The sequence below is a fragment of the Dasypus novemcinctus genome, chromosome 15 (assembly GCF_030445035.2).
Source record: "Dasypus novemcinctus isolate mDasNov1 chromosome 15, mDasNov1.1.hap2, whole genome shotgun sequence".
In the NCBI taxonomy this organism is placed as follows: Eukaryota; Metazoa; Chordata; class Mammalia; order Cingulata; family Dasypodidae; genus Dasypus; species Dasypus novemcinctus.
The window spans coordinates 101,708,629-101,735,371 of record NC_080687.1 but is presented as its reverse complement, the minus strand read 5'-3'; the positions used below and the strand labels follow the sequence as shown (position 1 = coordinate 101,735,371).

Sequence of the window (26,743 nt, the reverse complement as noted above, 5' to 3'; positions counted from 1 at the left end):
TTCAGGGCAAGTTTCAGCCCCTAGATCAAGTGGTGGTGGATGACATGTTTCCAAATTGCACCTTGTTGCTGAAATTTCCCGAACTGGAGAAGTTCCTTCACCATGTGACAGAGGAGAAAGGTACAGTTGTGGGCCCCGAGAATCAGACTGGAGGCTGCTGGCAGGCGGGGCCGCATCTGAGCGCTGGGTGGCTGCAGGGCTCATGGAACTTCCTGCTGCTCCTGCGCTGACCCTGCAGAAGGCTTGCTCCCACTTCCTGATGCCGTTCCTGCACCGCCTGGACCTGCTCAGTCTTGGAAACCCCAGCCAGCGTAGTCTCCCACAGAACCAAACGGAACTGGTTCAGTCCTTCTCCGAACTTGTTCGAAACTTTAGACAAGTCAGTTAACTGCTTCCTGCCTCAGATTTCTCGTTGGTAAAATTTCAGAAAACTAGACCTTTATTGATTCAAGGAGCATTGATTGATAGCTACCCAGCAGCATGTCCTGATAGCTACCGAGAGGCACGTGTCGAGCACTAGGGCTGGATTCTGGGGATATGTGCAAACAAGACATTGTCCTGCCCTCCAGCCGCCCCGAGCCTGGCGGGGCCAGGGGCCTGTAGGGCGGCACAGTGTCAGGGGATGAAGCCTGCTCTCTGGGCATTGGGTGGGGGTGGAGGAGGGGCACAGTGTCAGGGGATGAAGCCTGCTCTCTGGGCATTGGGTGGGGGTGGAGGAGGGGTACCCTGGAGAAAGGGACTTCCAAGGGGAGCCCTGGGGACAGAGCAGAGGAGCAGCACGTCAGAGCATGGGTGTGTGAGAGCACCTGTCACGTTTAGGAGGCTCTCGGGTGTTCAGTGTGGCTGGAATACAGGATTCCTGGGAAGGATTTAGGTTGGTAAGGAATGGGGCAGGAATTCTGGGCAAGCTTAGATGCATATGGACCTAATGGTAGTGACACAGCAGTGCCATCTCTAGCAAGCCAGCGCGATGGTTGGAGGATATATAGGATAAACTGAGGTCAGGTACCTAGAGGCTGCTGCTGTGGTTTAGGCAGGAGATGATGGCAGCCTGGACTGAGGAGACGGGCATCACGGAGAACGCAATTTCACGGTAGGATCAGCTGCACCTGGTGATGGGGTGGTGGCCATGGAGGAGTCAAGGACGACACTGGGTGTGTGCCTGGACCAGTAGGATAGAGCAGGTCAAGGACGACGCTGGGTGTGTGCCTGGACCAGGATAGAGCGGGTCAAGGACGATGCTGGGTATGTGCCTTGACCAGTAGGATAGAGCAGGCCAAGGACAATGCTGGGTGTGTGCCTGGACCAGTAGGATAGAGCGGGTCAAGGACGATGCTGGGTGTGTGCCTTGACCAGAAGGATAGAGCGGGTCAAGGACGATGCTGGGTGTGTGCCTGGACCAGTAGGATAGAGCAGGTCAAGGACGACGCTGGGTGTGTGCCTGGACCAGGATAGAGCGGGTCAAGGACGATGCTGGGTATGTGCCTTGACCAGTAGGATAGAGCGGGCCCAGGACGACGCTGGGTGTGTGCCTTGACCAGAAGGATAGAGCGGGCCAAGGACGACGCTGGGTGTGTGCCTTGACCAGAAGGATAGAGCGGGTCAAGGACGACGCTGGGTATGTGCCTTGACCAGTAGGATAGAGCGGTCAAGGACGACGCTGGGTGTGTGCCTTGACCAGTAGGATAGAGCGGGCCAAGGACGACGCTGGGTGTGTGCCTTGACCAGAAGGATAGAGCGGGCCAAGGACGACGCTGGGTGTGTGCCTTGACCAGAAGGATAGAGCGGGCCAAGGACGATGCTGGGTGTGTGCCTGGACCAGTAGGATAGAGCGGGCCAAGGACGACGCTGGGTGTGTGCCTTGACCAGTAGGATAGAGGGGGTCAAGGATGACGCTGGGTGTGTGCCTGGACCAGTAGGATATGCAGTGGTCAAGGTGACGCTGGGTGTGTGCCTTGACCAGAAGGATAGAGCGGGCCAAGGACGACGCTGGGTGTGTGCCTGGACCAGTAGGATATGCAGTGGTCAAGGTGACGCTGGGCGTGCGACTTGACTAGTAGGATAGAGCGGTCAAGGATGACTCTGGGTGTGGCCTGGACCAGTAGGACAGAGCGGGCCGGGGACGCTGGGTGCGTGCCTTGACCGACAGCGTCCTGGAGATGGAGAGCACGGGCAGGGCGGCCGGGGGTGACGGCGGCTCCCGGGTCTCACTCACTGGGGTTTTGAGAGGGGGAGGAGGCAGCGTATGTGATGTGTTGTGACAGGCTAGAAGCAATGTGCACACCTAGCGTCGGGTCTCCAGTGATGGCTTCAGGGCCCTTGTGGAACCAGCCATGGGTCCCAGAGCGACAGGTGCAGGAGCTGTGGCTGTGCAGGCCATAGCTGGTCTGGCTGACGGGGACAGTTCTGAGACCGAGAAAGTGGTGATTCTAAGAATTGTAAGCTTCTAGTGGAAAAAGGGAGCACCTGTCGATTGCGTGTCAGGTTTGAGGGGTCCACTAAATTCACACTTTGAGCTCCACTTTTGATCCGAGGGGTGTGGAGTGCCAGGGTTTTATCAAGGAAGTTCCATTAAAGACTTCTCCGAATCTGAGTTTGGCAGGAAACCGCCTTCTTTTTGTGGGTGACAAATGGAGTAGCACGTCATTTTTGAAAGCCAAAGGAATGAAAAATAATTACAAATCATTTAAATTTTTGCCAAGTTAAACAACACAAGTTGAAAATGCGATTGATTCATTATCCAGAATTCTGCCATCAACTGTGTAAGAGCAGTTATTTTAACTCAAAACCCAGAAACCCAGATTCAGAAGCAGGAACAACTCATCAGCATTTGTTACCTGCAGTCTGTTTCAAAGCAAGAGCTTCCTTTCTTATTCCTTCAGTCTTGCAGAACAACCCTCTTGCCATTCACTGAGTCCTTACATGCGCTTCTGTTCTAATCTCTCTCGCTCCCCAACATTGCCTAACTCTTGGAAGTTCTTCTCTATTAGGAATGCGTGCACTGCCTTTATTCTCTTAGAGGGGCCCTGGAAACCAGTCGTAGACGTCAGGAAGCCGTGCATTTCCCTTGGGCTCTTCAGTAAACTGCCCTTGTACTCAGAACTTACGTACATAAAAATGTCCCATGTATTTATGTTCTGGGTTGAGGGGCGAAGCCAGTAATATTTTGATGGGCACAGCTTTTTGAGGATGGGCATGAGAGCACTTTTTTTTTTTTTTTTTGGTTTTGTTTTTAAACCTCCTATTATTTTAACATTTACAAATGCTAGTTCATTAGGGGAAGAATTTTGTTATGAAGAAACTGCCAAAGCCTTTAGGAAATTGTATACATTTTTTACTGTGTGACATTTAGTGTGAATTACTGTATGTTTAGCCTTACTGTCATTACCAAAAAAAGGGAAAAATGGAGTCCTGGGATTTTAGACACCTGCTATAAATAAAGTTGGTAAGATGCCTGCTTTGAAAATGACAGAGAAGCAAAGTCAAAGTGCAGGCCAGTGTTAAGGGTTGAGTGGTGTCTCCCTGCAGGGACCGTTGAAGCCCGTCCCCTCCCTCCGAGTGTGAGCTCTTAGGAGCTAGGGTCCCTGCTGCCAGCCTTCGCCAGCCTACCATGAGGCCTCTGGAGCACGCGGGCCTTCACTCTAGCACGGCGGGCGGCCTTCTCAGAAGAGGACAGCAGACCAGGGCAGCCATGCGGAGACCCAGGCGAGGCAGGCCACGGGGCGCAGGCCGAGGGGGGCGCGCCCGCAGCCGGCCAGTGCCGAGCGGGCAGGGGCGGCCAGGGGGCCCTGCCAGCTCACAGGCTTTGGACTGCTGCCCTTCAGAACTGTGAGCCAGTGAGTTTCTGTTTTCAGCCACCCAGTTTGTGGTGCTTTGTTACAGCAGCTCTGCGAGACTACGAAAGCAGGGAGGAGCGTTTTGTTTTAAATTAAAATTTCTGAAGACATAGAAAAATACAGAGAATAACACTACACATATTAATTGCACCCGACCTTATCAATTATCAATGAAGTTTCCATTTTTTTTTTGCATTTCATTTCTACCACTTAAAAAAAAAAAAGACAGCTGCTAAAGCGTGGTCAGGACACCCACAACAAGGAGAAAGCTGGGCTCTGTGGCCTTCCAGCCTCTACACAGGTGCACTTGTGCAGAACGGGTGAAACCTGCTGTCCTTCCTCCTGCCGGCCAGCTGTTTTGGAACTGAACTCCAGATGCTGCCCAGGCGGTCCGGGGCCGTACAGATGTGGGCTCCCTGCCGGGTTCGTGAGGGGCCCTGCCTTGCCACAGCCGCCTGTGTCCCGAATGGTGACGGCTACGACCTCGGCCCTGCCCGGCGCCGGCCTTGCCAGGGCAGGAAGCCTCTCTGTCCACTGGCTGTGGCCCGCCCAGCACACTTCTTGCCAAGGAGGTTCACACAGTGGAGAGATGACGGGGCGAGGGCGATAAGGGGCTGTGAACTCACTCTGTTTCATATCCCAAGCAAAAGCTGCAGGTACTGGCCGACGAGGTGAGCAGTCAGAGCCGGAAGACTCGCCTGATTAAAATTCCCCAGTTCAGCTGCCAAGTGTCTGTCCTCGGCAGGAGGAAGAAAAGAGACCATATGAGTTTCGCAGTTAGGGAAAACACTGAGAAAGGAGACGTGAAAGTGCGCCCTGGGCACCGCGTTCCTCCATCCACCAGGGAGCTGGAGTCCGAGAACCACTTACCCGCCTGCTCAGTACGCTCCTTAACTGCAGACGCGCTCCAGTTCCCTCATTTGTAAACCCACCTTTCCAGATGCGGGAGACCCGCTTCCTCGGCACCAGGCACTTTAAAGAGAAAACCTTTCCAGCACACGCACACTTGATCAGCTGACGCACTCTCACAAGTAGTGAGTTTTGGACATGAGTATGGCGTGGAATTTTCCAGAATGGTGGGAAGTCTGTGGCCTGGACGAATACTTTAAATCTCCTTGGGTTTCAAAATCTGTACATTTCAAAATTAAGGTGTCGTTTATGTACTTGGTGCTTGTGTTGCATTCTGGGGTAGTCAAGCTGGTGCTTCTTGGTGATCGTGGCCAAGGAATCCTTAATGTCAAGATAAATGTGTAATTTTAAAATGTCTCAGAAAACCCCAGGCCCAGGTAACGTCACTGGTGAATTCTGCCACCCTTGAAGGAAAAAACGTGACACCAGTCTAAACTCAAACTCCCTCGGAAAATAGAGGATGAAGGAATGTTTCCCAACTTACTTTCTGTGAAACCAGAATTGCCCCAAAACCCAAATTAAAGTATCACAAAAATAAAAGCGTATTATAAACATAGGTTGGGAAGCGGACTTGGCCCAGTGGTTAGGGCGTCCACCTACTACATGGGAGGTCCGCGGTTCAAACCCCCGGGCCTCCTTGACCCGTGTGGAGCTGGCCCATGTGCAGTGCTGATGCGCGCAAGCCACGCAGGGGTGTCCCCCACGTAGGGGAGCCCCACATGCAAGGAGTGCGCTCCGTAAGGAAAGCCGCCCAGCGCAAAAGAAACTGCAGCCTGCCCAGGAGTGGTGCCGCACACACAGAGAGCTGACACAGCAAGATGACGCAACAGAGAGAAACACAGAACAGAGCTGACGCAACAAGATGACGCAACAAAAAGAAACCGATTCCTGGTGCCACTGATAAGGACAGAAGCGGTCACAGAAGAACACACAGCGAATGGACACAGCAGACAACTGGAGAGAGGGAAGAGGAGGGAAATAAATCTTAAAAAAAAAATAAACATAGGTTGAAAAAGCCTTAACAAAATAGCAAATCAAATGTGTAAAGAACCCACCATGAGCAAACGAGGCTGGCGGCAGGAATGCAGTGCTGGTCATCAGAAGGGCAGTGTGGCTCACCGTGTTTACATATTACAGGAGAAGCATTGACAGGAGTTAGTCATGATGTCAGTTCTCAGCAGATCAGGGACGAAAGGGAAGTCAGCAGGAGTGGGAGAGCCCGCAAGGGTGATGTTTACATGACTGCACACTTGTTCAGACTCCTTGGCTTGTTCTGTTAAAATGGGAGCGCTATTTACATGAACAGCGTTCCTAAATAGAGGTGGCTTTTTCAGGAGGTACCGGGGATTGAACCCAGGCCCTCGTGGGTGGGAAGCAGGCGCTCAACCACTGAGCTACACCGGCTCCCCTGTTTTTTTTTTTTAAAGTGGAGTAGTTACTGATCCCACGATGGAAGCTAAGCCTCCTGGTATCTGATCCAGAATTTCCTTTTTTTTTTTTTTTAACCTTTCCTTTCCTCCCACCCCCCCTCCGAGAGAACGTGGCTCTTTCTCTCCACACTGCGCGCCTCCCACGGACCAGGACACTGCGTGTGGGAGGCAGGCAAGGCGGAGAGGCTGAGCCGGGCCTGGACGGCTTGGGGGGCCGGGCAGCTTGAGTTCAACCCGCTGAGCCCAGCCCGGCTCGGGGCCTCCGCGTGGGCGGGCTTAGCCCTGCCGAGACCTCCCTGATGGCCCCAGGGGACGGGGCACACGTGGGCCCATGGGAGGAAGCGGAGCCCGAGTTGGAGCCGTGGAGGCCCTGCGAGAAGGCGGTGTTCCAGCTGCCAGGCAGGGGGTCCTCCCACAAGGGGCAGGGGGTCCCGGAGCGCGCCGTCCTGCCGCGCGGCGGGGTGGCCGGGAGCCCTGTGCCCGCGGTGGGCCCGGGGACCTGGGCAGTGACCTGCCTTCACACCAAGCCGGGCCTGCGGGGGAACGGCGGGTCATCAGAGGCGCCCCTAGCGAGGACCCGGGGGAGCGCAGCCGGGCCCGACGCAGCGCCCGCCGCGTGCTGGGACTGACAGGACCCTGTCAGCGTGGTCCTTAGCTGGCGTGAGCCGTGTGCTCCGGGCCACAGTCGTGCCCCGGGGTTTGTGTGGTTCATCTAACTCAAGCCTCAGCATAGCCCCCTGGGGGGCACCTGCACCTCACAGGGAGGAAACGGGCGGAGGGCGGCCCTCGCCAAGCCCCCCAGGGGCTCCCACTGCCTCAGCAGAGCTCGGGAGTGAGGGGCACCCGGCGACGGGTGCACTGCAGAGGTGTCTTCCAAAAGACCTTTCAGAAGATCCGAGGAGCAAGGGAGAGAGGGCTGAGGAGCAGAGCTGAGGGGGGATTTGTGCAGACTTGAGCCCGGAGCTCTTTCGGAGAGTCCCTGCACCAGGCGGGGGCAGGGCTTCGAGGACCCGTCCCACCTCGCCCACGTGCTGGGTGCCTGCCAGGCGCTGAGCCCAGGGCCACCTGCCTTGGTCGTGCGTGGACGGGAGCCCAGGCACCCCTTGGTGGGTGCCTGCCGGGCGCTGAGCCCAGGGCCGCCTGCCTTGGTTGTGCGTGGACGGGAGCCCAGGCACCCCTTGGTGGGTGCCTGCCGGGCGCTGAGCCCAGGGCCGCCTGCCTTGGTCGTGCATGGACGGGAGCCCAGGCACCCCTTGCTGGGTGCCTGCCGGGCGCTGAGTCCAGGGCTGCCTGCCTTGGTCGTGCGTGGATGGGAGGCCAGGCACCCCTGTGCTGGGTGCCTGCCGGGCACTGAGTCCAGGGCCGCCTGCCTTGGTCGTGCGTGGACGGGAGCCCAGGCACCCCTGTGCTGGGTGCCTGCCGGGCGCTGAGTCCAGGGCCGCCTGCCTTGGTCGTGCGTGGACGGGAGCCCAGGCACCCCTGTGCTGGGTGCCTGCCGGGCGCTGAGTCCAGGGCTGCCTGCCTTGGTCGTGCGTGGATGGGAGCCCAGGCACCCCTGTGCTGGGTGCCTGCCGGGCGCTGAGCCCAGGGCCGCCTGCCTTGGTCGTGCGTGGACGGGAGCCCAGGCACCCCTTGCTGGGTGCCTGCCGGGCGCTGAGCCCAGGGCCGCCTGCCTTGGTCGTGCGTGGACGGGAGCCCAGGCACCCCTGTGCTGGGTGCCTGCCGGGCACTGAGTCCAGGGCCGCCTGCCTTGGTTGTGCGTGCACTGGAGCCCAGGCATCCCTATGTTGGGTGCCTGCTGGGCGCTGAGCCCAGGGCCGCCTGCCTTGGTCGTGCGTGGACGGGAGTCCAGGCACCCCTTGCTGGGTGCCTGCCGGGCACTGAGTCCAGGGCCGCCTGCCTTGGTTGTGCGTGCACTGGAGCCCAGGCATCCCTATGCTGGGTGCCTGCCGGGCGCTGAGTCCAGGGCCGCCTGCCTTGGTCGTGCGTGGACGGGAGCCCAGGCACCCCTTGCTGGGTGCCTGCCGGGCGCTGAGCCCAGGGCCGCCTGCCTTGGTCGTGCGTGGACGGGAGCCCAGGCACCCCTTGCTGGGTGCCTGCCGGGCGCTGAGCCCAGGGCCGCCTGCCTTGGTCGTGCGTGGACGGGAGCCCAGGCACCCCTGTGCTGGGTGCCTGCCGGGCGCTGAGCCCAGGGCCGCCTGCCTTGGTCGTGCGTGGACGGGAGCCCAGGCACCCCTGTGCTGGGTGCCTGCCGGGCGCTGAGCCCAGGGCCGCCTGCCTTGGTCATGCGTGGACGGGAACCCCACAGCCCCGCGCCTGGCCTGCCACGTGCCCTCCCCGCCCCGCGGGCAGCACCGCTCCCCCAAGTGCCGCCCTGTTGGCTTGTCCAGGACACGCCCGGGGCCCTGGGCACAGAGGCCCTGCCCGCCTGCCCCTTGCTGCCCACGTGGTTGCGGGCTGAGGACCGCCCAGCCCTCTCCCACCGGACTTCGTGGGCTCAGCCCCTTCACCTGAGCAAAGGCTCTGCAGAGCTCCAGGGCAGTCCTGGGCACCTGGCCTGGGATTCACCGGGCTCCGGGAGCTGAGTCCTACGTGGACCCGGAGGCTGCGTGTGGTGTCGCCGCCTTGGCTCGTCGCACGGAAAGCAGGCAGCCCCGTGAGTGAGAAGTGTTCCCTGATGGCAACAGCTTAGTACAGAGCGTAACTGCAGAAGCTAAGTGGACGTGCCGAGAGGAAGGTTAATTCATCAGAGGAAAAACTTGTCTGCCTGTGAAGGCCAGGCTGAGCCCACCATAAATCTAAATCCCCTTGAAGGCGCTATGACTATATTGGTAATATACTTAAAGATTTGTGTGTGTGTGTGTGCGTGTGTACCTTTTCTTTTATACTCTACTAGTTCTATCAGCAAGATTTTATTTTATTTCTTTTTACTGAAGTATGCAGTAAGCTTCCTGGGCACCTGCATTTAATTTCTATTTTCTTTCTTGGGATTTCCTTGATCATTTTAGAACACAAGCCTTTCATTAAAAACATAGAGATGAGTTTCAACTTATTCAGAAACCTCAAGGTTGCTTGGCATGCCAGCTTGCTGAGTCTTGAAAATTACCTTTCCTGTAATTTGTTTGTATCATTTGATGGTTTTCTTAAATTTCCACCTCATCTAGTGGTTGGATGTACCCTGAGGTACCCACATTCTTTGGGACATTTTTACATTTCACATCAGCTCTAAGGTTTATAAATTGAGTTTCTCAAGAATATAAACTATTTTGAAATATATTTAAATTATTAATTGGATATGACAGAAGCTTATGAGTTTACTTTTTGTTTACTCCATTGTTCTCTTTTTTTTTTTTTTCATCCAGAAATAGACAGCAAGAAATATTACAAATACAGCAAAGAGAAGACACTAAAGTGGCTGGAAAAAAAGGTATAGTACCTCTCTAGTTACTTGTGGTTAAAGAAAAAAATGCTCCTTTTAAAAAAGTCTTTAGTGAAAGCAGTTAAGCCTGAATCCAAACTCTGTCTCATATCCATCTAAAAAAGGAAAGCTGCGTAGAGATACCCAAGTGGGAGCAGCAGCCTTGCCCTCCTGCCCTCCCTTACTCCTGTCTCCCTGGAGTCGGCCAGATGGGCTCCTTTGACTTGCATCCCCATTTCTCCCTGATCCTCACCACTGAATGAAAGAACTTCCTGCTGTTTGCAGGAGTAGATTTGAGCCTTCTGGGCGTTTGCTGCAGCCAGTCCTGCCGATGCCTCGGGTTGGCGCTGCCCGCGGGCAGCCGGGCGGGAGCTGTTCAGGCTCGGAGGGTGTGTGGCCACTTGGCCCCTGGCCTCTGGAGAGAGCTCATCTTCCAGGCACAGCATGACGAGCTCGGTGACTCAGAACTGCCCCCGGTGTCGGGTCCAGGGCGCTGCTTTCAAGTTGGTTTGGAAGGTCCCAGCCAGCACCCCTCATGGGGTGGGATGGGGTGGGATGGGCTAGGAAGTGTCACACTTCCTCACAGAGGAAGGGAGAGTGTTACCATGCACCACGCGTTTATGTCTGGGCCTGAGTATCGAGTTGTTGTATATTCCTTACTGCGGGTAGTAGTAAAATAAAACTTTGAAAGTTGTCAGTCTAAGGAGTTCACCCGTGACATCACGTTGATTGGAATCTCGCCAAACCAGATCTGCTGACGACAGAGGTTTTTTGCCATTTCTGGACATGGGCAGGTGTAGTGCTGTTTTCCTGAGGTGCCCTCATGTGGGAAGGGGTTTGTTCATCACGCACGTTACTGGCACACGAGGAGCAGGGAGCGTGGAGGTGGACCCTGTGGAACTGAGCAGCCTCCTCCTGTACAAAGTTGTGAGGACATTTTAAAAGTGCCTCCACGTTTCAGTTTTCATTTTCTGAAAACGATAATATTCTCTGGAGGAAGAACGAGTATAAGTGCTGAGCTGAACCTGGAAATGATAATGACGTGAATAGCAGACTGCAGCTTATATTTTTTGGTGTGTTTCCTTTCTTCCCAGGAAATGGGAAATGTATATTATTTCTTCTGTCTAGAAAGTTATGACTAAATAATAGCGAACACTTAGGTAGTATTTGCTCTGTGTCAGGTCCCGTTCTAAGGACCTTACGTGTATTAACTCATTTAATCCTCCCAACAATTCAAATTTTTTATCCCCATTTCACAGATGGAGGTGCAGAGAGGTTAAGTGACTGCCTGTGGTCACAGAGCACAGCCAAGCAGCCTGGCTGCGGAGTCCAGGCTGTCGATCACCACGCCCCTCATCTCATGTGGGCTTCAGAAGTCCGTGTGTTACCCTCAGCCAGAGGTGATGGTGCTGCCACTCCAAATTAGCAGCCATCTCTCATCCCCTGAGACTCTGGCGACGGTACCCTGGGTCCTCGAGGGCACCCTGAATGGGTCAGGGGCCGTCTAGAAAGCCTCAGCCTGCTGCAGCTGAGGAGGAGACGCCCTGACGGTCCGTCCCTTGGTCACCTCACACAGGTCGGCCAGACTGCCGCAGCGTTGAAAGCCAGCCACATCCCTGTCGGAGCTCGGGTGCAGTCGGCTGCGTTTGTGCCTGGGGACCAGGCTTCCGGTGATAAGGAAGGTGAGGAAATGGTTTCATCAGAAGCGATCTCCACCTGTCCAGGCGCCTTCTGCGGAAAGCCTATCTCAAGATTTAACAGTCTTGGCATCGCAGAACCTGCTCCTTCTTGCTAGTGGGTTCTCGTAGGTGTGCTGGCGGGTGTACATTTTATTTCAGAAGCAAGTAATGTTTCTACCAAAGATCCTTCTGTCATTAACTTATGCTTAAGCCATTTATTCAGCAAAAATTCATGGTAATGGTACTAACTAATGGTACTAACAGCCTGTATTTATTTAGGGTATATGTGTGCCAGGCCCTTTGATAAGCTGCCCCTCACAGGAAATCTATGAATTAGGTCTCATTTTCCAATAGTAAGTCTTGCAGCCAGGTCCAAAGTAAGCGGCGGTAAATGGCTGAGCTGAGCTGGCACTTGAGCTTGCATGACTCTGAAGCCCCCACTCTTAACCTTTCTGCTGTATTGCTCCTACAGTCTAGGGTCAATGGGATAATCTGCTTCCATCTTGCTCTCAGGCTGATGATCTAAGAGAGGTCTCAATACTTTGATTTTTGATGAAAATTCATGTGGCAGATTTTTGTCTTTTAGGCTATTAAGCCACATTCCTTTGCTTTTTTCAGTGTAGTGTCCTCTTATTTTCATATGTATTGTTGAATAAAAGCAACTCTGTAATGCAGTTAACATTTTCAAATGGTGGGACAGACATTATGTGTCTTTAAGTTCCAATCAGGGAAGTGGATTTGGCTCAATGGATAGAGCGTCCGCCTACCACATGGGAGGTCCAGGGTTCAAACCCAGGGCCACCTGCGTGTGATGAGCTGGCCCACGTGCAGTGCTAATGCATGCAAGGAGTGCTGTGCCATGCAGAGGTGCCCCCCACATAGGGGACCCCCACAAGCAAGGAGTGCGCCCCGTAAGGAGAGCAGCCCAGCGTAAAAGAAAGTACAGCCTGCCCAGGAGTGGCACCACACACACAGAGAGCTGACGCAGCAAGATGACACAAGACACAACAAGAAGAGACACAAATTCCCTGTGCCACTGACAAGAGTACAAGCAGACACAGAAAAACACACAGCGAATGGACACAGAGAGCAGACAAATGGGCGGGGGGGGTGGGGAGAAATAAATAAAAAATAAATCTTAAAAAAAAAAAAACTCCAGAGTCCCCTCTTCTAGGTATACCACTCCAAAACATCTGACTTTTGTCATTAAAAAAATAATAAAATTAGGAACAGTGGGCTATTTTAGTAATTCAGGCAGTCTTCAACGTGCAGAAATCTGCCCTGTAACACCCTGCTCATGTAGATAGCTGGCTACTGCCATTCTTAGAGTGGTGGGCAGAACCCTCATCACACTGAGTGTACCAGCTGCCAGTGTCTTCAGTTGAATTTAACAACAGGAGGGACTGAGTTGGAAGGATGGATGCCTGGGTGCACGGATGGATGAATGCATGCATGCATGGATGTGTAGATGGATGGATGCATAGATCAATGGGTAGATTCATGGAGGCACAGACGGATGAGTGGATGGATGGATAGGTGAATGGGTTGATGGATGCAGGAGTGGACGTATGGATGGGTGGATGGATGGATGTGTGAATGGGCGGATGGATGCATGAATGGACGCATGGATGAGTAGGTGGGTGGATGTATGGACAAGTTAAATGGTCGAAGCATGCGTGCGTGGATGGATGGGTGGATGGATGGATGGATTCATGGAAGGATGGGTGGATGGATGCATGGGTGGGTGGATGGATGGATTCATGGAAGGATGGGTGGATGGATGCATGGATGCATGGGTGGATGCATGGGTCAGTGGATGCGTCTATGGGTGGATGGATGGATGGATGGATTCATGGAAGGATGGGTGGATGGATGCATGGATGGATGGGTTGATGGATGGATGGATTCATGGAAGGATGGGTGGATGGATGCATGGATGGATGGGTTGATGGATGGATGGATTCATGGAAGGATGGGTGGATGGATGCATGGATGGATGGGTGGATGGATGGATGGATTCATGGAAGGATGGGTGGATGGATGCATGGATAGATGGGTGGATGCATGGGTCAGTGGATGCGTAGATGGGTGGATGGATGGATGGATTCATGGAAGGATGGGTGGATGGATGCATGGATGGATGGGTGGATGCATGGGTCAGTGGATGCGTAGATGGGTGGATGGATGGATGGATTCATGGAAGGATGGGTGGATGGATGCATGGATGGATGGGTGGATGCATGGGCCAGTGGATGCATAGATGGGTGGATGGATGGATGGATTCATGGAAGGATGGGTGGATGGATGCATGGATGGATGGGTGGATGCATGGGTCAGTGGATGCATAGATGGGTGGATGGATGGATGGATGGATTCATGGAAGGATGGGTGGATGGATGCATGGATGCATGGGTGGATGCATGGGCCAGTGGATGCGTAGATGGGTGGATGGATGGATGGATTCATGGAAGGATGGGTGGATGGATGGGTGGATGCATGGGTCAGTGGATGCATAGATGGGTGGATGGATGGATGGATGCATGGATGGATGGGTGGATGCATGGGCCAGTGGATGCATAGATGGGTGGATGGATGGATGGATTCATGGAAGGATGGGTGGATGGATGCATGGATGGATGGGTGGATGCATGGGTCAGTGGATGCATAGATGGGTGGATGGATGGATGGATGGATTCATGGAAGGATGGGTGGATGGATGCATGGATAGATGGGTGGATGCATGGGTCAGTGGATGCGTAGATGGGTGGATGGATGGATGGATTCATGGAAGGATGGGTGGATGGATGCATGGATGCATGGGTGGATGCATGGGCCAGTGGATGCATAGATGGGTGGATGGATGGATGGATGGATTCATGGAAGGATGGGTGGATGGATGCATGGATAGATGGGTGGATGCATGGGTCAGTGGATGCGTAGATGGGTGGATGGATGGATGGATTCATGGAAGGATGGGTGGATGGATGCATGGATGGATGGGTGGATGCATGGGTCAGTGGATGCGTAGATGGGTGGATGGATGGATGGATTCATGGAAGGATGGGTGGATGGATGCATGGATGCATGGGTGGATGCATGGGCCAGTGGATGCGTAGATGGGTGGATGGATGGATGGATTCATGGAAGGATGGGTGGATGGATGGGTGGATGCATGGGTCAGTGGATGCATAGATGGGTGGATGGATGGATGGATTCATGGAAGGATGGGTGGATGGATGCATGGATGGATGGGTGGATGCATGGGTCAGTGGATGCGTAGATGGGTGGATGGATGGATGCAATCTATAAAACCACAGGTTTTGTTTGTTTTTGTTTTTTTAAGTAAGAGAAGGGATTTTAGAGGTTATTTTGATAGATCCTCTCATTTTAGAAATGAAAACCTGGTTCTCAGAGAGGTTGATGGCTTAGGAGGCTTAGATAACAGGCTCAGCCAGGACTTTTGCTTCTAAGTCTGATGCTTTTCCCCAGACTCTCAAAATAAGGGTCTGGACTTGGCCGTGTTGCCCTTTAGTGCCCTAATATAAAATAAGTTTTTCACACTTTAAATGATTTCCATTTTTAGATCTTTAGTTTGGGAAGAAGCAAATCCATCATGTATTGGCCTTTTTAAAATAGTTTTCTTTGCCTGTTCATGACTCCTTGGATAGTTACTAACCCAGAACCAGGAGCACATTTTAGAAGATCTGTTGATAACGTTCAGCTCTACGCTGGCAGTGAAAATCCCTTCCTGAAGCCTTTTGAGGCAAGCCATCCTCCAGCTGATACTCAGGCAAATTGTTACCTTAGCTTGAAGGCAGAAGAGGAAGAAACAGGAAGTAAGTGACTCCCCCAGCAGCTAACCTGGGGCCTGCTGGTGGTGCTTTATATCCCAACATGATCATCTCCTCTGATGTCCATGTTCGATTATCCCTTAGTATTTCACATGGAAGACTGGGTGAAGAGCAGAGCTTTAAAACCAATTTCGTCATCTTATTTAGCTGTCATTATTGGAGGCCAGACTGTCTTTTAGTACTAAGGTGCTTCAGTACCGTGTGCTATAGAATTAGTGATTGTATTTTCTGTTGGGTTTTGGTTTGGTTTGGTTTTTATTTTAAGACATTTTATTTGTTTTGGAATAGATTCATATAATGTTCAGGGTCCTTAAAAGCAAACATTTAGTAGAGACATGTAATATTTTATTTCTCTTAAATGAGCATACTCATTACGGCCCAATAATTATTTTTCTGTATTGAATCAAGCCTAGATAAGATGAGCCTTTAAAAAACAGACCTGAGTCGACCATACTGTTACTGCTAATTTTTGAACCGTGTTTGTCTCCAAGGTCATCAACTTGAAAGCAACCCAACTTTTTATTTTACTGTTATCCTAATGGGCATCTACTGGTTTGCACTTGCACCATCTTATCCCATAGCTCCCTACAATCCTGACAGATAATTGTACCCCATTTTACAAGTGAAGAAATTGAGGACAAGAGCTTCACTGAGTTTCCCAAGGTCAGATCAAGCCAGAATTTGAACTCAGGTCACCTGGACTGTAAAATCACCATAATTATTTCTAATTTTTTTTCTTTCATTTTCTGATGTGTTTTCTTTCAGAGGATTACATTTGTTATGCCCATGGTCTGATATCTGAATACCTTCCTAAAGAATTAAGTGATGACCTAGCTAAATACTTAAAGTAAGTATTGCCTATATTGTATCATGATCAAGAAGTCCCTTTGTGCTTCTTGGTTTCCCCAAAATGGGATTTTCCTATGGCTTTATCATATTACTGTTTCTGATTAGAGATTATTCTCGAGTTATATCATAAACTCTGTGGTTTGGAGGTGATTTTTCATGAGCATGGATTGATTGGAATGATTTGATTTGGCAGATACAGATTGTGGAAGCTGTTGAGTGTTAGGATTGAAGTTATGGGGTGGTATAATTGAGTTAAAATTTTATCCCCAAATCAGACTTAACTACTTTGGTTCTGTATGATCATTTTGAACAGAAGGAAAGGTGGGAAATAAAGAGTTGGTAGCATGTAAACTATTTTTGAAAATGTAGATTTAGAGGTTTTGTACCATTTTCACTGTCATCATTAGATGTTCACGAAGTACTTTTATTATGCCAAGGACTTGGAAACCAAAGGTGTGTGAAACCCCCTGTCCTTGAGGGGCTGAAGGAAGGTTTTAAAAGTTACTTGATATGTGTTCCTTCTTTTATAATAAAGATCTTTAATATACTATAAAGATTTTACCTTAGGTTGAAAAAATGTGTTTATTTTCTAGGTTTTAGTGACTGTTCAGTTTTATGTGGGCTATGATTTAATAACTTTTCCTAGATCCTTATAAATCCATTTTCTCCTCTGATTCATGAAGATAAAGTAAGTCTTTAATAGTCACATAGTTGCTGATTTTAGCAAATTCCACAGACCCTATTTTTTAGAAGACATTAGTGGAAACTGGTTTCTATAATGGTTAAAGTGTGCTGAAAGTCTGCTTTCAGTTGATAATCATATCCGTCTGTTTAATATTCCCTTAGATTTTTTGGCTGCGTGTCCTGTTAGAGTCTTTGTTTCTTTGTACTCCAATATTTTTATTTTTATAATTTTTTAGATTCTTTTTCACTGGAATTTTCAAGTTTCAGTTAAAGATTTGAGGGAAAAGATATATAAGTAAATTAAACTTCTCTTTACTGAAGAAACAAAGCTCATGTGGCTGTTTGTCAACAGTTAAAATAATATTCACTTTTTAAGATATGCTAGCATTGTCATTTGTGAGGAAAAAATACTCCAGGGCCAAAAGGCAAATTTATGGAGACTGCTAAAGAAAAGCAACTCCTTTTCAGCAATAGATAATAACTTTTTTGTGGTTGTTCAGACAATTCCAATACAAGGGATTACGTAGCAAAACGAAGATTCTTTCGTTTAGAGAAATTTCCCCTTTTCCTCTGGGGTGACTGCACAATGCGGTCTATGGCGGTGAAGCTATAGGATGAAAGTGGGGCTTCTAAGCATGGGTGGGCCCAGCCTTTCTCTTTGCTCGTCTGTGAAAAACCGTAACTGTGATGTTTATTTTTTACTTCCTTAGGCTTCCAGAACCTTTGACTTCATTGTCAAACCCTCCATCAAAGGTAAGACGTTGTTACAAAAATATCTCTGGGGGACTTGGGGAAACACACTTTCACCAGACAAGATGATGGTTACTTTGGTAGCTTTTAAAGCATGCCAAATAAATCCACCTTGCACAGAGTGATACTATGTAGATAAAGGACTATACTGGGCTTTCCATCTCTTTTCTTTTTTTTTTTTTTTGGTAGATTTTACTTGAAAGGTAAATAAAATGCTATGAAAATCGATTTAGAGTCAGCAAGATATCAGTAAAATGTTAAAGATGTATAATAAAAACGATATCTCAAAATCACCAGATCACTTAGCTTTATTGATCACCAGGTGTACCCTGCCATAACTCAAACCCATTTTGCCAGATCTAATGGTCACTGGCAAAAGAGTCCACAGAGCCTGACTTCTGCAGCACAGGGAATCCTTGGGCAAGGATGACCACATTTCCTTTTTCCTGCCTTTGATGCAATCAAGGAAATTAGTGTGTGATCATTCCGGCTGGTGGAAAACCTCTTCCTCCTCCAGACATTCCCAGACTGCCACCCACAGTGGGCTGCAACGCATGATTGTCTCGCAGACCTGGAGATCAGAGAAGCCAGTCGCAAACCACACATGATCGCAGGACGCAGCCACCCCGAGCCAGGCAGACCTCAGACGAGGCAGCGCCGCTCCGACGGGAAAGAAACGCACGAGCTTGTCAGGGCGGCCGCTGCCGTGCACCACCTGCAGGCACTAGGATGATGGGTGCCGGGAATGAAGAAGCACACGCCGCGGGTGTCAGGCAGCTTTCCCCTCCCGCAGCCGCTCCTCATGGCCAGCACGCACGGGAGGTTGTGGCATCGCGTCCTGTTTGGAGGGGGCGGTGGCTCCAAAGCACTCGTTACTTCGACTTTTGAAAAGAAACAGTTCAAGTGCGTCAGGCTTGGGATGGGCTGTTTTCAGCTGGTTGTCCGAGGAGGTGCGTCTTTTATGCCCTTGGAGAATAGCCCTGGAAGAAGGGCCGCCCTGGGCCGCCCTGGGCCGCCCCGTCCTCCAGTCCAGTGGTCAAACAGGCAGACAGCAAGGCATCATTGTCTGGCTTGTGACCAGGAGAGTAGGGGCTCTGGAAGTTCCCAATTCTCTTTAATTTCTCTCCTTCTAAAAGCTAAGCCTTTTCTCTCAAATATCTGTCTTCCTTAGTAACTCACAGATGATGCATAAATTGACCTAACCCTTTTCTGGACAGTTGGAGCTTCTGATACCTCCTGGAATAACGAGTTTCAGAAGTTTATTCCTTTCTGTCTCCATTTTCTTCTCGTCATCTTGCTTTAGTTTCTAAAACTTGAGTAGCCCGTGGTTTCATCGTTGATGATTTAGACCAGGGATCCAGCACACTTCTGCAAAGGCCAGCTAGTGAATCTTTTAGGCCTGTGGACCGTGTGGTCTCTGTCGCACTGCTCAGCCATGCCGTTGGGGCGCAGAGGCAGCCTCGGGCCTTGCAGACACGGATCAGCCTGGCCGGGTCCCAGGGAAACCTCATTTCCCAAGGCAGGAGGCTGGATTGGGCCCCCGGGCCGTCGACCGCTCCTAGGGGTGCCTTAACGAAGTACAACCAGCTGGCTGGCTTAAAACCGCAGAAATGCATTACCTCATGGTTCCGGCAGCTGCAAGTCCAGAGGCACGGTGTCGGCAGGCCGTGCTCCCTCTACTGTCTGAGCGGGAGACCCTCGTGCCTGCTTCTCTCCCTCCTGGCTCCCGGGTGGCCCGAGGGCACAGCATCCCTGGGCTCGTGGGACGTGATGCCAGCCTGTCTCCATCTTCACAAGGCCTCCGTTTCCCAACACCAGTCATACTGGATTCGAGGCCCCCTTCTCCGGCATGACCTCATTGTAGCTGAGCTAATCCACCTTATTTCTCAATAATCCTGAGCAGCCAAGGGCCGGGACTTAAGCATAGCCTTTTTTTTAGGAGGTACTGGGACTGAACCTGGGGCTTGTCCACGGGAAGCAGGCGCTCAGCCACTGAGCCATGCCCCCCCCGCCATATCCTTTTGGGGTCACAGTTCAACACACAGACTTGCCAAGCGCTGACTGCGATCTCCGCATCTTCTTCCTCCTAAGCCTTAGGCTCCTCTCCTGGATTCTCCCCATGGTTTCCCCTGGTCTCCTCTTCCACATTCGTTGGGTTCACTGTGCGCCTTTCCAGCTGCGCTGGGTGATGTACCGTAGTTTAGACTGAGGTGGGATCTCCTGCTAAGTGTCGTGTGTCCAGGCTTTGATTGGTTTTTATGCTAAGGTGGCTGATTGTTCTCAGGAGCTACATTCCAGTGGCTCCTGGGTATCTTCGTCAGCACTGTAATTGATAGGGTGAAGCCCACCATCCGTCTGTGTTTTGCGATATTTCCCCTTACTGTCATTAGGGAGTGTGTTGGATACATTTGCCTGTGTTGAAGCTCACTTCCCAGCCCCCCGCCTCCCTTCGACGCGCTGCCACGGGGCCCTCGGGCAGGGTGGCAGTTCTGCTCGCCTCCCTCTGCTGCCCCTTCTACACAGCTGTAGCCAGTCAGGCAGCTCTCCCTGCCTTGGTTCTGGGCTCCTCCTGGGCTTCTCTCCCGGGCTCAGCGGTGGGCGAGCCTGGAGTCCTTGCTCCCACACAGCAGGACCAAGATAGTGGCTTCCTGTTCCTCCGTCTGTCTGTCTGTGTCCCTGTCTGTATCAGACCCGGCAAGAGGCAGAGACTCGACCTGCCATGCCTCGCTGACGTAGCCCATCGACAGGATCTCACAGCACCAGAGTGGATTAGTTCAAAACCATGATCTTTCTCTTTCGGGATTCACCAAATACACGCTGTCCCATGTGCCGTGGCATCGTGGAGCCCCATTCCACCAGCTCTTCGTCTAGCAAAACCTGGGGCTGCAGAGCGAGGCTGGGAACAGCTGTGCATGCCTCGTCAGGCCACGGCCCCGCGAGGAGCTGTGTGTGCCCGGCAGTCAGTTCCCCCCCGCCGAGGCCCGCCTGCCCGCCGCGGGCCGTTCCCCCATGGACGTCGCCGTGGCTCTGTATTCTGAACCTGACGGTCACCATTCTGACTCAGGGCGCCGAGTGTTAATGGGAGAAGTGAGCATGGCCAGGAAGGGTTTGGCTGGGGGACCTGGGCCCCTGCGGAGGAGATGGAGGCCCTGCCAGCGCCCCCTGCCCAGGCCCCGCACTCACCCAGCCTCCCTGCTGCCCTCGCCGCCGGCTCCGCAAGGCCGTCCTTGGCGCAATGAGGAGATCGACCCGAACGGGGTGCGAACACCAGCTGTGCTAAGGGGGAAGCGCTCGCCTACTGTCGCCTCTGCTCCAAGCGGGCTCCGCAGCAGCCCGCAGGGGTGCCCCGGATGGAGTCCTCCCCGAGACCCCGGGGGCGGCGGTCACCCAGGGGGCAGCCCCGGGCCATCCCAGGCGGCTTCTGTGGGGCTTGACGGAAGGCTCCCGGGAAGTGAGGCCGGGTTCGTTCCCTCGGACTGGGCAAAGCGGGAGGAGCCTGGAACACTGAGTCCCCGGCAGGGTGTCCCGCTCCCTGCGCGCTGCCCCACGTTGCACGTGGTGGGTGGCGGTGGTCTGTTTTACATTTTCAACAGGTTGACAAGTCAAGGTGGCATTTGACTCCCTTTCGCTACTCTGTCATTGCAGAAAATCAAGTTATCAGATGAACCTGTAGAAGCAAAAGAAGATTACACTAAATTTAACAGTAAAGATCTGAAGATGGAAAAGGTATGTGAGTCCAGGAGTGGTGGATGTGGTACGGGCTTAATGTGAGCTGCTGCACAACTGCATCAAAGGGCAATTGCGTGCTTGCTTGTGCTTTTATCATTTTGCCGATAAAAATGATTCTGTGCCTTAATAATTCAAAAATCATACATGGCAATGACATTGTTAAGCAATGAAGACTTTTCATGAATCAAAGAAAAGCACTGTACTTAGCAAGAGTGTGTCTGAACGCTGCTCTGTATTCCAGGAGTGACAGGGGAGGACAGAGGGGGCTAGCATCCACAAGTAACATTGCCAGATGCTTCCCAGAAATGAGGAGGATGAAATGATACTGATCCCACAAGTCAGCAATAACCTTGGCAAATACATTGCTACCATTTCTTCCTGAGTTTTATCTGATACATGTATTATAAATGCTTACATCTCTTTAAAACTGGCATCCTGATATTTATATAGTTTTTAGTTCTGCCTTTTTCATTTAACATTACACTGTGAAAACAGTCACGTGTTATTAAACATTCTATGAAAAAAAAGTTAATGATTTCATGTTGTTTTATTTCATTATGGGGATTTTAATTTATTTCATCATTCCCCTATTTTTGGTCATGTAGGTTATTGCCGCTTTTAAAATGTTTTGTTATAAAGAAGTGGTAAACATTCTTATTTATAGTCTGACTACATCCCTGATTATTTCATTAGAACAATTTAGAAATAAGAGCTCAGAAAACACAGACTCTTTCATGATTATTGAAATATTTATAGCCAAAATGCTTTCCAAAAACACAGTAGAAATTTGCACTCCCAGTCTTTATTGCTGGGGAGTGTTTATCTTGCATACTTGACAACATTCAGTATTATTTCTAGCCTTGTAAATTTTCACCTATCAAACTAGTTTACATTTCTTTAATAGAAAGGTTTTTTTGTCTAATGCTTGTTTGCACATTTGCATTTTTGAAAATTGTCAGTTCATGTTCCCTGTCAGTTTTTATATTGGGATAGAAATGTTTTTCCTGTTGATTTGTAAGAGCACATTCTAAATTTTAATATCATAGTTTTAAACTTTACTGATCATTTACAAATTATTATTCTTTTTACTTTTCCCATTGCTTGTATGCTTAGAAAGGCTTTACCCATCCCAAGATAAATTCATTTCCACTTAGATTTTAATACTATTAACTAATCCCCTTGGAGGTTTTTTGTTTGTTTTTAATTTTTTTTCCCTTTGATCTAGATGTAACCTATTTGGTCCTTTTGTACAGGGAATGGTCTGACTTGAGATTTGACTCAAGAGCCAGTTATCTCGATGCTTTTCGTAAGCAAGGGCATTTTGAGTTTCTTAGAGATTTCTGCCCCTTCCTTCTAAGTGCCACTTCTCTGACCCACCCTGAGAGTAGCCCCTGGGAGATGGGGGTTGGGCCAGGATGTCAGTTAAATGCATGGGAAACCTCTGAAAGAGACAAGTTTTCTGCATCCAGTCAAAAAATGAGCCTATGAAATTATACGTGACAGAACGTGAAAAGGAAGATCACAGCAGTCAGATACCGTGCCCTTTAAGAGACTTTGGCAGAGATTTTGTCTCACAGTTCCCAGGGAGACAGGTGGCATTGTGCTTTGCAGATTCTCATCCTTTATTCTTCTGAGCTAATTATGATGCACTGAAGGAAAATCAGCTTATTTATCTTCTGCGAATGCTTGTTATAGGACACGGCCAAAAAAAAAAAAAATACCAGGAAGAGATAGAAATCTAAAAGGCGGAACCATTTGGAGGTAGCTTTTTTGGAAAGTATTTCTTTGTTGGCGTGAAAATGGAGCAGCTATCTTTTGGTCCCACGATGCTTTGCAGTACAGGTCACCTTTTGCATATAAGAGTGTTGTCCTTGGTTTCCCATCAAGTGTATGAATAAAATCAAATGGGAAACTGGTGTGAATTATTCATCATGCGTATTACAAGCCTGTAATTCCTCCCACTGACAAGAGTCTCTGTCCCTGTAGCCTGGAATTGAATAGCGGCCTGTGTCAGCCCCTTTGTTTGCGCCTTTGAGCATAATGCACCCTTGGGAATTATTCCCCTGAAGGAAACCATTGGCTCCAACCTTCCCCTCCTTGGAAGGCAGCAGTTTTGTCTTGTGCCTCTTTTAATATATTCTGTCTCTTAGGTCAGAATTTTGAATAGAATTCAGAACCTTTTAAAAATAATCACTCCCTTTAAAGAGTTAGCCCCAAATGCTGCTCTCTCCTTAATAAACCTCCAGATCGGCACAGCCTTGTTTGATTTGCATGTGTGATTTATAAGTGTTGCATTTGTAACAATTTTTCTCTCTCATTTTCATTAACAGAAAAATAACAAAATGACTGCCGCTCAAAAGGCTCTGGCTAAAGTTGACAAGCGGGGAATGAAAAGTATAGACGCTTTTTTTGGTGCAAAACATAAAAAAAAAGCTTGAAAAGATGAGAAACTAAAAATGAAATCCAGAAAGAATTTGATTTTGCTTTCTACACGTTCCTTTTTAGTCTTTCTTCTATGCCACTATACTTCCTGGCCCTCAATTGCCACCTTCTGGGGAAAAAAATGCCCAACAGATGCTGAAGGCAATTTTCATTTTCACTTCAACACGCCTTTGTATCTTTGTGTTTGATTTTTGTGTTCCTGAACAAAATATGAAAATGTAATTGTATAACTTCGTGACTGGTGGCCTTTGGACATTTGTTTGACATAATGAAAAGTAATCAAGTCAATTGAATTAACATATAGCAACACATTTCCTCAATAAACTGATGTGATAATATTTGAGTGAATTTCTGTAATTTTATGCAACTTTGCTGCCCAATAGCTGTAGCAGTACTGTTTTGAATGTACTGAGAGAAACTCCATAGCATAGCTGTCCGTTAAACTGTGACCTTTCAAAAGGCTTTAGTTTTTGGTAAAGGTTTTGTTTGATGTTATTTTTCTGTTCTTACGGGTATATTCATTGTAGAAAATATAGAAAACTATAAAACAAAAATTATAATCTCTCAACTTTTCATTGCCAGAGATAATATGGTACATTTTCTCTTAATAATTTTTATAAAGAAATAGTATAAGTAACTTTAAAACCTTTTTTTTGACATTATTTTGTGCATTTTTCTCCAGGCTATTAAGTATTCTTCCTAAATATGCTTTTTTAATGACAGTATAATTTTCCATTATTTGGATATTTGATTGCTTGATAACCATGGCTCTATTTTGAACTTTTAGATATTTCCAATGCTCACTACTATAAATAATGTGAAGAAGCAGGTGATACATAAATATTGTCCACATCTTTTATTGTATCCTTAGAATGGATTTTTAGATATGGGCTTACCTAGGTCAAAAATTTTCTGATTTTGGGTACTATAGTTCATGAAAAGCTATAGCATATTGCATTCTAACAAATAGTGTGTGTGTGAGATCTCATTCAATGTTACTTTGTTAGCCTTGTCGTATTTGCCAAATAAAAGGAAAAAAGCCTTCTTTTGGAGTTGTCATTTGTATTTTCCTGACTAGTAATAATGGAGAGCATTTTTTTACTTTTACTGATCATTTTTTTCCTCTAGAGAATTGTCTGTTTATGTTCTTTGTTTAATTATTGGGGTCTTGGTATTTCTCTTATTGACTCTAAAAGTACTCTATGAGTTAAAGACTAATTTTTTTCCACCACGTTCATTGTAATTTTCTTCTCCTTGGTTTGTAATTTGCCTTTAATTTGGTTTAATATATTTTTGATGTGCAGATGATTTTTGCTTTTATGTAGATATGTAAAGGCACTCTGTGTGCTCATTGTGACTTATGTGTCATTGCTCAGAGACCCACTTAGTGTCCAGAGGTAGGAAATAGACACACACTCACACACACACACACACACACACTGTCAGAACGTCTGAATCTATCCATATATCTATTTATGTCTATGTGTGTGGTTTTTGTACATTCCCTTTATTAGGTTGAAAAAGTTCTCTTCTATTCCCACTTCACTGAGTCCTTTTAGCATGAATCAGTATTGGATTTGCCAAATAATTTTTCTGCATCTCTGGAGATGATCATAGAGTTTTCCTTTTAATGAAGGAATATCTTTTAAAATGTGAATTATAGTGATTTATTTATTTTTATTCCTCCCCTCCCCCCCCACTTTGTGGCTTTTTGCGTGCTGTCTGCTCTCTGTGTCCATTCGCTGTGTGTTCTTCTATGTCTGTATTTATTTATTTAATTTCCCCTCCCTCCTTGCGGCTTGCTTGCTGTCTGCTCTGTGTGTCCATTCGCTGCACGCTATTCTGTGTTTTTGCTTGTCTTCCTTTTTTCTTGCATCACCTTGCTGAATCGGCTCTCCGCAGCATCTGCAGGCCGGGCGACTCTCTGTAGCATGCAGGCGAGCCTGCCTTCACAAGGAGGCCCTGGGACGTGAACCCAGGGCCTCCCATACAGTAGACGGGAGCCCAACTGATTCAGCCACAGCCACTTCCCTGGTGATTGATTTTTAAATGTTAAACTAACCTTGTATTCCTGGGATAAACTATAATTAGTCATGTTATATTGTTCCTTTCATTTATAATATTGGGTTTTATATCCTAATATTTTGTTAAGAAGTTTGTATCTGTTCATGAGGGATCTTGCCCTATAATTTTCTTTACTTTTTAACTATAATCAAGTTTAAAAGTAATGACTGTCTGGTTTTGATACCAGGGTAAAACTGGCCTTATGAAATAGGTTGGGACTTCTGTCATCACCTATTTTCTGTAAGAGTTGTGTAAAATTGATTTTATTTCTTCTGTATATGTTGGACAGAATTCACCCGAGAAGCCATGTGGGCCAGGAGTTTTCTTTCTGAGAAGGTTTTTAATTACTAATTCAATTTCTGTAATAAATGTAAAGCTATTCTGGTTTTCTCCTTTTTGTGCCAGTTTTGATAATTTATGTTTTTCAGGAAATTTATCCATTTCATCTAGGCTGTCAAATATATTGGCATAAGTTCTTCATCATATATTTAATGTCTGTGGATCTGTAATGATAATCCCTCTTCCCAACCTGATATAGCTCATTTGCATACTTTAGATTTCCTGATTAGTCTAGCTAAAAGTTTATCAATTTCTTGATTCTTTCAAGGAAGTTTTGTCTTCAGACTTGCATAGTTTCTGATGAAACATCTTTGGTCATTATTATATTTTTTCCACTTTTCTATTTTTTATGTGTTCCCACCCCTACCTCTGCCTTCCCTTAAGATTTCTTTCTTGGGTATTAGTTTTCAGCAAATATAATGTGTTTACTTTATTCGGGGTTTGTTAAGCTTCTTGAATGGTTGTGTTTGTAATTTTCATCAATTTGGAACGTTTCTGGCCACTATTTCTTTGAGTATTTTTCCATTCCTTCTCCCATTCCACCACATCCTCTCCTCGCCCCCAGCTTCTGAGTTACCAATTACATGAATGCTGGACCCCTTGATGTTATCCCACAGCTCCTGGTGCTGAGTTTCTGTCATTTTTTTTATGTCCGAAGTTGGTTTCTCTTGCTGTATTTTCAAGTTTACTCATCTTTGCCTTGAGTCTCATCTTCTATTAACCTCAATTAGTGAATTTTTATTTCAGCTATTATAATTTTCAG

The 26,743-nt window shown here is 48.8% G+C and overlaps 1 protein-coding gene across 8 annotated transcripts in view; it reads left to right on the top strand.

Annotated features, from left to right (window-relative positions):
• Positions 1-24,621, top strand: part of RNASEH2B (ribonuclease H2 subunit B) — a 62,143-nt gene extending 37,522 nt beyond the window's left edge. For all 8 annotated transcript variants that reach the window (XM_058276778.2, XM_071208329.1, XM_071208331.1 and 5 more), the window contains 7 exons: positions 6-120; positions 9,538-9,602; positions 11,170-11,275; positions 15,889-15,970; positions 17,367-17,409; positions 21,052-21,132; positions 23,466-24,621. In XM_058276778.2, the coding sequence (XP_058132761.1) occupies positions 6-120; positions 9,538-9,602; positions 11,170-11,275; positions 15,889-15,970; positions 17,367-17,409; positions 21,052-21,132; positions 23,466-23,573 (600 nt within the window). In that variant the 3' untranslated portion in view covers positions 23,574-24,621. The remainder of the gene's footprint in view (positions 1-5; positions 121-9,537; positions 9,603-11,169; positions 11,276-15,888; positions 15,971-17,366; positions 17,410-21,051; positions 21,133-23,465) is intronic.
• Positions 24,622-26,743: the final 2,122 nt, after the last annotated feature.